This window comes from Atractosteus spatula, chromosome 4 (assembly GCF_055471065.1).
Source record: "Atractosteus spatula isolate fAtrSpa1 chromosome 4, fAtrSpa1.hap1, whole genome shotgun sequence".
In the NCBI taxonomy this organism is placed as follows: domain Eukaryota; kingdom Metazoa; phylum Chordata; class Actinopteri; order Semionotiformes; family Lepisosteidae; genus Atractosteus; species Atractosteus spatula.
The window spans coordinates 61,816,275-61,826,583 of record NC_142709.1 but is presented as its reverse complement, the minus strand read 5'-3'; the positions used below and the strand labels follow the sequence as shown (position 1 = coordinate 61,826,583).

The following is a 10,309-nucleotide window of genomic DNA, read 5'->3' as shown; positions in this document are numbered from 1 at the left end:
CATATTGTGCTATTTTAATGAACACAGTTTAACTTACTATTAAGAATGCAAAATAAAGAATGGAGTGGAGTTGAAAGTGTTTTTTGGTTATGAAAGGCGCAATACATTAAAACATTTTTAATGCTCAAACATTGAATTGCAATAACACTCTTCTGGTAATATATAGAAAGAATCAAAGTTTTTTACTGATATTAAAGAAAGCAAAATAATAAGTAATCGATTCATCTCGTTACGCAATGTATTCTACCCATGAATTTCTGGAAACGACTTGTCGTTCTTGTAACACATAAAATAGTCGATTATTGTGTCATCACTTATCGAACCAATACCAGCGAAGCAAATCAATACCAGCGCTCCCTTCAGCCAATTGTTCTGGAAAGTGGATTCAGCTGTACTTGCCCAATCGCGGAGCTCCTGCAGGTAACATCTTTGTCCTATCGCAAGTGGAACAATGCTGACGCGGGTTATCCAATGGGAATCGGGGAGGGTGTTGGTTCTGGCCAATCAGAGCGCAGCAGTGCTCGCCGTGTGTTAGCGATGGCCGTCTGAGCGTCTCGCGCTGGGATTTTTAGGAATAAAGCGACAGAAATTCAGGTACGTCATTAATTTCTTCCAGTACCCTTTTTTAAGTACCTACATTTCAACAGTAATGTTTATTTCATGAAAAAAACATTATGGTTCGTAAATTGTAATCAGGGGTTTCCCACCAAGTTTGTAAATTCCAGAGTGTTTGGAGCGCTTTTGCAAGAGAAAAAAAATCTGCAGTTTACTTTTTGAGCGTATTTAAATTCGTAGTTTTTCCGAGTTAGTTGCCTATTCGCTCATATATTTGAGGTTCTAAAAAAAAGATTTCACTTCGCACTTTTATTTGCATCGGGTACGATCGGAAGCAATCGTATATCTCAGTCGTGCGGCAGTGTTGAGCGTAAAGTTGAAGAAAGTTGATCAAATGAAATGCATGTGTTAGATGAGATTTAATGTTTAATCCGACCTTTATTAAATACAAATTTCGCATTCATTGTTTTTTTTTAACCTAAGATAGTAATTTGACCACGACAGTAATTAATGTTTCTAGAACAAAAACATCTTTTGACATCAAATCTCAGCGAGCTGGGTTAACAATGTACATGCAAAAATGTTGGATGGACTTTAAAAAAAAATTTTGACTTTAGGAACTTGGCCATGCGACCCTGTCATGCTTTATTAACTACTGCTTGCGAGTAGATTGCGCTGTGCTGCTTGGTTCAGTTCAAACCTTATTGACATCAAACGTTTTAAGAATTAAATCTTAGTATTCTGGGGCAAGGTGCAAAAAATTTGGAAATTCCCGTTTTAAAGGAGCTGGTTTAGTCGAGTGGATGGGCGAATACCTGTTTTTTTTTAACGCCAAGTTTACTCCAGTCGCAACCTGTTTTCAGGAATACACCATGTCAGTGATTGCGTGTTTCCCAAAAGTTGATCCACTTGCCTTTCTGTAATATTAAAAGATGTCGCATTTGAGTAGTACTGTATATCCAAAAACCAGCAGCAAGCCCTTACTTCATCATACAACCGTGACTAGGCATAATAGGTTTTCTCCTCCATAAAGCTGCTGTTAATAGCGACAGTTGCTCGGCCGTGCCCTTTGAACTTGCTTAAATGAAAATCTCGTTTGTTGGAAATGTGCGGCGATAATGTAACGGAGAAACGCAAGCAAGTGTGCTGTAGTTGGCTCAGCAAACGAAGTTCAGATTTCAAGGTTTTGATCGGACAACAGTAAGAAAGGTGGAAGGATGGTCACCGTTTTCCGACCTCCATGGGCTTTATTCCGCGGAAATGTGTGGGTAGCAGTGTCGACGTGTTACGGGAGTCGGAATTAGAAATGATTCACTGTGCCCTCTTTTGGGAACAGCACAGTGTGGCCCAAACGAAGCGTGTTGTCTTGAAACAATCTTGAAGCAAAACTGTTAGTGAATATTGTTGTATTGTAAAATGAGAATGTCGAGGGATTATTTGGTCACGTTTCTTCTCTTCAGAGAAATAAACAGCCCGAAGAGAGTTTATTTCTCCCTCACACCGAGAAGCCGGTTGCTCTGGGGTCGTCAGGATGCGAGTTGACTGACCCCGGGAAAATGTCAACAAACCGAGTTGTCACACGTTCTGCTACTGTAACAGAAGGGGGTGACGTCAGATAGTAAACAAGGTGGAGGGCGGCTTTATTGTCACAATCAAAATATTTGCAGGCTTTTCACTGACGGTCCACAATGAGGAAGAGTTTCCTTGACCTGCATCGATAACACGGAATTTTAAAAATAGCTGGATGGTTTTTACCTCCACGGCACAGTGCTCGGTATCTCAACCAAGTTGAGTGAAATAAGAATAACAAAAGGTAAACATTAAAACTAGGTGTTCCCTTAAGGTGGTTTTTAAATTGTGGATTATTTGACAATTCCGAGTTAACAATTAAGAAATTAAATGCAGACAATCCGAAATTATAGGCTGGAATAACAAAAAAGCTATAGGGATATATTATGGTACTGGGTTAAGGTTTTTTCAGTGTATTACAGTGGTATTTTGCTTTTTGTATCGTATTGTAGTTTTCTTTGGAGATGTTTCCTGATCTTTAATTTAAGGTTCAATATGTGCAATGCCATGTGAAAACACCCCCTTCCTGTACTTTTACTGTGTACAGGATGACTTGGGACATGAAGCAAAAACAAAAAGAACACCAACTTTTATACTGGTGTTTCACTTCCAGTACTGAAGTGAAATACAGTATGTGCCTATGTGATGTATTCTTTCTTGTGGGTGTTAATGCAAAATAAGTTTTGGAAGATATCTCAAAATAACTTCTTCATGGTCTTTTGAAGGGGCTTCCTGTAAACTGACTTCTTTGAACTGTTCTTTTTCTCACTATTACAGTAATTCCTACACATGAGTATTTAACACGTCTCTGAGTACTGCTAGGCTAGCAGTGTGTAGTACTGTTGTTAAAAGAGCCTTAGCAGTGTTTGTCTGACTTGGGCTGTCTCTCTAATAGGTGTTGTTGACATTGGCGTTGGCAGAATAGTGACATTTTGACACTTTCTCCCAGTCCTCAGAGAGAAGGCGTTTTGCTGTACAAAATAGATTTAACACTAAAAGATCCGCTGTTTAAGAAAGTTCTGCGGTCTCATTCTAAAACAGTGATTTTTAAATCATTGTTTTTTTTCTTGACTTCAGTCAGTTAAATTTAAAATATGGGCACGTTATTTTATAAACAGTACTTAACCACAGGCACCTCTTCTGTGGTGGTTGAGTACCAAACAAAACACCAAAGAGAGATAAACATTGCTCTCTGTCCGCTTTTAGCAAAATAAAGTATACAGATTCTCAATATTGATTACATGTTTGGCGGCACTTTGATTGATTGGTCGTTTGTGACTGCCTGCAACACACTTGAGTCGTTTGGACTTAAATACATAAACCGTTAGACTGTTGTTGTATTATAAGCACTAAATTGCCTCCTTACTTAGACACAGGTGATGAGGTGCTTGAACCTGCTGAAGGAAAACCACAGAGAGGCACTGGTAACTCTAACTTATCAGGCTGTTAGCATGGTAGGGGCTGGGCTGCTTGCTTCAGATAGACACGCCAGCTGCACTACTGCATCACGGTTTTGTGTAGGACCCCTGATGGCTCCCCAGAAGGATGGCAGCTCCCATACTGGCCAGTCCCTTCGACGACCGTGATACTCAGCAGGAAGAATTGACAGGTGTCACATCTGTTCAAGAAAAACGTCAGTGGACTTACTACAAAACAGTTGTTGTTTCCTGATAAGAAACCGCTTACGAATGAGTTTAGAAAGTGATTTGGCTGAGAAACTTACTGGGGCAGTGTAGGTGTGCTTCATCCCCCTTCCACGGCACGTGCTCCGAGGTTAGGCAGAGGGACAGGTGTCTGCAGATGGGCACTGCAAGCAATGACACATCTTGCATGCAGTTAGGTTTTCCATGTGACTGCATTTGAGCTCCTGCTAGCTAGCGTCTTCGTACATTTTGTTTAGCTTCATCATGGGGATTTTTAATTTTTTTTTTTTAATCTTTCCAGTTATGCATTCCAGAAACACGATGCAAGTGTGAGTTTCTGTAATACCATCAATATCATTTGACGAGTCTGGATTTAGGTTTTTGTGGCTTTGCAGTTATTACTCCTGTCATTGGCTTGTGGATACTAGCATGCACGTTCAAAGAAGTGTCACTTCTTGTACGTATGCTACAGAGCGCGGCAAGAAGTGCTCAGTGGAAATTTTCTTTTCTGCATTCAGTGCATTGATTCGTTAGTGTCTTGCTGTCTGTCAAGGAACTGCTATTTTTATTGTGCTTAAATCATTCATTGTCCTGTTCTATGCCCTCAAATGTATTTTGAACTTGTGTTTTTATGACAATTCCACCAAAAATAGCTATAACTGACGAGAGGCTGAAGATTTCACATCGCCGTGTTTTAAATCTGTGGCTTTGCACAGCTGGCACTTTTCATTTATGCTGTATTCTCACCCACACAAACCTTTATTCAGATGAATCCCTTTAAAAAGAATGAGTCAGAAGTTGAGAATTCAAGCCATCAGTACAGCTCCAAAACAGTATTTGGGAAGCAGTAAGTGATTGGTTGAACTGTGAAAGGCTCTTTGTGATATAGTCCCTCTGATCTGTGTCCAGTGTTGAAGAATTTCCTGGTTGCTTTATCAGAGTTTATACCAGGGGAAGATCTCGATGTGCTACCTACAGTAGCAGCATTGCTCTATGGAGCATTTTTCACAAACAGGTATTGAGAATCCAACAGTTTTAAGGTTTCATTTAGCTGTTTTTTTGTTTTCTGTTGCTTGGTGTTCATAGTAGTTCTTTGTTGTCTGTGTGGAATACTCGTGCACTCGCAGATTAGCTGGTACACAGCCGTGAAGCGTTTAGCTCGAGTTCTCAACTTCACGCGAAGTAATTTGCATCCCTAAAGCATCTCTAGAAGTTTTTTTTTTCCCCTGTGAACAAACAGCTCTTTATGGGAAGTAATAGTTCAAAATGAAATGACAGCGGTCGTACGGGGCCTTTTTAACAAGTTTTGAGAAATCGTGCCGTGTGAAGCCACAGGCCGTGAAAGTGGCTTGTTTAAGGCGGTCTTGGGGGTTGAGGTGTTAACCGGTGCGGGACTGGAATGGACTTGAGTACGCTGCTTGATTAGCTTTGCTCATCTCTGTCTTGGCAGGGTGTCGGCGGCCCGCAGGTGAACAATGGGCGAGATCGAGGGCTCGTATCGCGTCCTGCAGACCCCCGGTACCCGCCTGGGCGCCCAGGCCAATGTGGGGATCAGTACCCTGGAGCCAGGGCAGAGCCTGAGCACCGCCCTGGCCTCAGGCAGCAAGGGCCCAGGCAAGGGGCTTCAGATCCGGGTTCAAGGGCTGGACAACACGCAGGAGATCTACGACACGGAGGTGAGTGGCCTCCCCATGACCCTCTTCCACGTCGGGGGGTGGCTCCAGCTGACCGGCTGCTGGCGGTGCTGGCGGGAGTTGATTTTAACGAGTCGTGCGCATATGGTATTGCAGTTCAGCCTCTCGTGCATCCAGTCAGTCCACCCACTTCATGTTCCACGATTTTCCTTCTGTCTTTTTCTTGACGTCATCCATGACCATGAAGCACAAGTATCTTGTAACAACCAAAAAAGCGTGTTTGATATTCTGGATTTTCAGTTAAATGGGATCTCCTGTCGAAGCGTTTAACACTGCCTTGAAGGGTTTCATGTAAGATGGTGTTTGTGTAGTGCTGCGGTTTTAAAACAGCGTGGTTTAAAAATGAAGTATCGAAGTAGCACAGGTTGGGAACATCATTTTTAGTTTTTCATTCCTTGTAGATCATTTCTGGGGATATGTATTCATGTGCAAATTAGGTGTGGAATTCTGTTTTTTTTATGGTTGTAATTACTATAACAATGTTTCTCATTCAACTTAAAGTTTGGAGTTATGCACAACAAGTATTGTTTTAGTTGCCTTTGCTTATTGGAAGCGATTTGTGGGTATGTTGTATTGTTTGAGACCTCTGTTTCATCATTCCTTTTTCTCATCTCTGCTGTAGCCTTTTTTTTTTCTTTTGTCCTTGGTAATAGCTGCTTTCAGCAGGAAAGCTGTCTGCATTTTTCATACAGCGATGTGTCCTTGTTCCTGCTACAGTAGTTGATTACTCAGTACATAAAGAGTCCTGTAATAAAAAGTAGCTTACTATCCAGAGCTAGTTGAAAGCGCAAGCTGTCTAAAATATATCAGTCCCAACAATTGTGCTGGTGCTCCTTATTAGATGAAGGCTGTGCTGTGTGAAGTGGGATGGAAAGCTCCCTTCTTACGCAGAGCACGGTTCACCCTTTTACTTCGCCAGCTCTGTAATGGAATTTTTTTGACATGTTGGTGAAAAGATTGTTGTAAGGGAAAATGTTACCAGGTTTTTTGACTGTGACTTCTGTTACACGTAGAATGGAAAGAAAAACAAACAAACGTGCCCTTCAGTTTCGGGCTCGCTCTGTGTGTGAGCTGCCCTGTGGTGACAGCTGCAAGGTAGATCGGGCTCAGGAGCTCAAATGCCGCCTCCTCCTCCTCCTCCTCCTCCGGTGCTGTTGATTGTGAGAGGCAGGCTGGCAGGGGAGGCAGAGCTGGGTGCTGTATGAGGAAGGCCAGCTGTTCTCTCCGCAGTGTCAGCTTTCCCCCGGGCACGTCGGCTGGCTGTTTCGTAGACGGAATAGGAAACAGCTTGCCAGCCTCTCTCACATCTTTATCCCTGGTGTCAAACATTGAGCGCCAGCCAGCGATCTGCACGAAGTGTTGTGAGGCTGGATAATTCAATGCTGTGGACTAGTATTACTTCCTGCCTGGTCCTGCAGGAACGCAGTCCACCAGGGGACTCGTAGATAACTTATAATTTTCAATGAGGGAAGAGTTGGTGATATAGGAAAATTAGGTGACCACTTACTTCAAAAAGTGTCCCCGAGAGTCCAGCAATGCAATCTGAAGTGCAGAAGCCATACCAAGACCCGAGCTGACTGTATAGAGTTGACCCATGTTCTGTTAATTTTGTGTCCATTTGGTGTCCTACGTTAGTGTCCCATGTCCCAAGCAGAAGTTAGTGTTCCCTAATTCTCATTTCCAAAGTAGAAAGTCTTTTTTTTTTTTTTATCCGAGGATATAGCCATTGATTCCTGTGGAACTGAGTTAACTCGGGTTGTGTGTTTAACAGTGGGGCAGCGTGGCTGAACAGGAGCCTTAGTAATGATAATGATAATAATGATAATGTTTCTTTATTAACCCTATACAATTTCTTGCATTAGGAATTCGTCTTTTCGCATACCCCAGCTTTTCTCCATGAGACACAGACACACAGACAAGGAGAGAGCTTGGGGTCAGAGCGCAGGGTCAGCCATTGTACGGCGCCCCTGGAGCAGTTGGGGTTAAGGGCCTTGCTCAGGGGCCCAACGGAGTAGGAATCCTCTGCCGGCTGCGGGATGAGGTAGTAGTGCAGTAGTGCAGAGAGGTAACCTCATTGATCCTCTGTTGAAACCTTGGGCTCATCGAAGGTGGTGCTGAATTTCCTAGTCAAACCACTTCACAGTGGATGGTGTTTCATGAACTGTGGTGCTTCTTCCTTTATATTTAGATTTCAAGGGCGTGCACCCTCCTGTCTTCCGTGCTCTTGGTTTAATGAGAAATTACTGAACAAGGATTAGAAGACTAATAGGAACAAAAACAGGCTTTAAGGGAAAAAAACATTGAAACAACAGTTTGCAACAGCTGTTTTGGCACATAAAAGCCCAGCAAAGAGTACTGTGCAAGTGCATGCATGTACTGTGGTTGACAGCTGTTAGAGAAGTATCTGAATTTGCTTCCCCTCTGTTGCCCACCAGAAATACCCTAAAACACCTACTTTGCTAATCCTGGAGATTAGTGCTTAATACTTGGAATCCATAAACACAGTGTGGTCTTTCTAATCCAGGTCACTGCAAGCCTTCAGGACTCCCAAAAGCACTGCAGTCTGTAGCTGTAATGAATGATTGCAGTTCCTCCATGTTTATTTAAAGGACAGTTTTGCATTTGCATTAACAGAGAAACAGTTTTTATGTTGTAGAGAAAGTTCAGTCATTCTGCATGTAACAGTGATAGTACTGTTAAGGATTGAGTAGGACCAGTAGATTGACTTATTGCATGTATACAGTGCATACAGTCGTGTCTCATGCTACAACTGTGTAATTGGGGGTCCTTTTTTTTTTACATAGGTAAAGTGTTATTTGTGTTAGTTAGGAAAATACATTTACAATTCAGAAATGTATGATCTTTCTTATTCATTCTTCAGAATGTATGCCGTTTGTCTCCCGATTCAGTCTTTTAAACTTAGAGTATAGAGTGCTGTCTGACATTGAGACCAGTGTCTACTCACTGCTGTCTGTACATCTGCTGCACTGAGTTTGTTGTAAAGATAGTGGAATTTGCTTCTGGCAGTAATTACATGGAAAGCTATTGAAACAGGTGTTCTGGTTTGCTCAGTCACTCCCAGGCCTTCCTTATCTCTGAGCCTGACTAGTAAAATATTAAGAAAAAGAAAAATGCACCGATTGTGCACCATTTAGTTTTTCTGAGACAGTGGTTATCTTGCAGGAATGGGTCAAGCAACAGCAGTGTGTTGTGCGAGTTGTAAGATAGCTGTTAATAATGGTTCTTTGTGTGAAACATTGTAAAGATGTAAAGAGTTACAAAGGTTTTTCTCTAGAGACCTTCCCTCGCCAGTTTTTCCACAAAGTACATAATGCATCACTTCTTCTAAAAAAGTACACTTACTATATTTAAACTTCGAGTTGAAAGCTTTTCGTATCTGGGCAATGATTTTTTTTTTAGTCAGCAGGAGTAGTTCATGGAGTTGTTTGCTTTGGATTCTGCTACCATGAATTATAACTTTCCTGTTTAGATTTAGTATCCTATGTGTTGTTATGTCTGCTGTACTATTTACAAACTGTTGAGAGAAGATTGGCGCTCGTTTGCGGAGCGCCGCACGTGCTCCCCAGGGGGAGATCCTGAGATTCCTCAGCGTTGTTCTACGGGATACCCGAGTGCGCCTCGCATTGAGGAGGCAGGACCGCGCCGAGAGGCCGCGACGCAGAACGGGGCTGTGCGCGTCTCTCCGATCTGGAGGTGTGCCAGGCAGAGCTGGAGTCTGAAATTGCAGTGCCCGGCTTGCTCTGGCCTCGTCACTCCCACTGCAGCGGGAACCCATCTGACTGCACCCTCCTCCTGGTTTGAGCGCCCCGCGGCCCTCGCCTTGTCATTTACGCTGCCGTCTAAACACATTACACCACAGAAACGCACCGCAAGCAGAAGGCCTTTGTGTGTTTTGCTCCTCATTTAGCAAGTTTCCTTGGAATGCGTGCCTTGAGCTTTCCTGTAGGACCTTAATGGGCTTTGCAGCTGAGCAGGGGGTGAAGACACTGTCCCTGGGGTTTACAATAGCAGTTCACAGTGGCTCTCCTCAAAGACTGTCGCCTGCTTTACATCGGTAAAAACAAGGAAGAAAATTGTAGTGTGTTTGGAGGTGTAAAGTATTTTTATGTGGTGCCCTATTCTTATTGTGGTAACTGGACTCTTCATGTAACAGCACAGCTGTAGTTTTTTCCTCCATTTCTTTCCTTCAATTCTTGGATACTTGTTAAGGAATTATTATTCCTTCTTATTAAGGAACAAATAAAAGCAAAGTGTTATGTGTACTGACCTCATTAAAGATCATCTTTTAGTTAGGTTTAGTTTATGAGTGTGTTTAATGAAACCTGCAAAGTTCTTATCCCTTTTTATTCTCTTCAGTTTTATATTCTTCTTTAAAGCTACTTTTTTTTGTTTTAAATCCTGAAAGTTAGAAGCTTAGAGATTTAAGTTCTGTGTAAATGTGTTTGTTTGTTAATGTCCTTTCAAACGTCTTTAAAAGGGCTGAATGCCTTATTTTTTGCTTAAATCTGATTTTGTCTTGCATTGTTTTTGTAATAAATCTGTGTAAAGGTAAGAGTCGTCTCGAAAGCAATTACAGATTTTAAGATGCAACAATTCATGTTCATAGAGTTCATAAATTGGCCAAATAAAACCTGAGTTAAATTACACAGTAAATGCGTATTCATGAGGTTATGAGGAAAAAATCTTGCAGTCTTGTACATGGTTTAGTTGGCCATTTTGTTTTGTTTGTGAAAGGGTTTTGTGACTACCTTCTGTCTATCTTTACAATAGTCATTCAAAACAGTGTCCTGCTGGGTATATTATGTAATGTGGCGGAGACTCTAGAAT

General features: G+C 42.0%; 1 protein-coding gene across 1 annotated transcript in view; it reads left to right on the top strand.

The window, feature by feature from the left end:
• The first annotated feature begins 496 nt into the window (after positions 1-496).
• farp2 (FERM, RhoGEF and pleckstrin domain protein 2) overlaps positions 497-10,309 on the top strand; it is a 61,525-nt gene continuing 51,712 nt past the window's right edge. The window contains exons 1-2 of the mRNA XM_088914606.1: positions 497-594; positions 5,218-5,443. Of these exons, the coding sequence (XP_088770732.1) occupies positions 5,243-5,443 (201 nt within the window). The 5' untranslated portion in view covers positions 497-594; positions 5,218-5,242. The remainder of the gene's footprint in view (positions 595-5,217; positions 5,444-10,309) is intronic.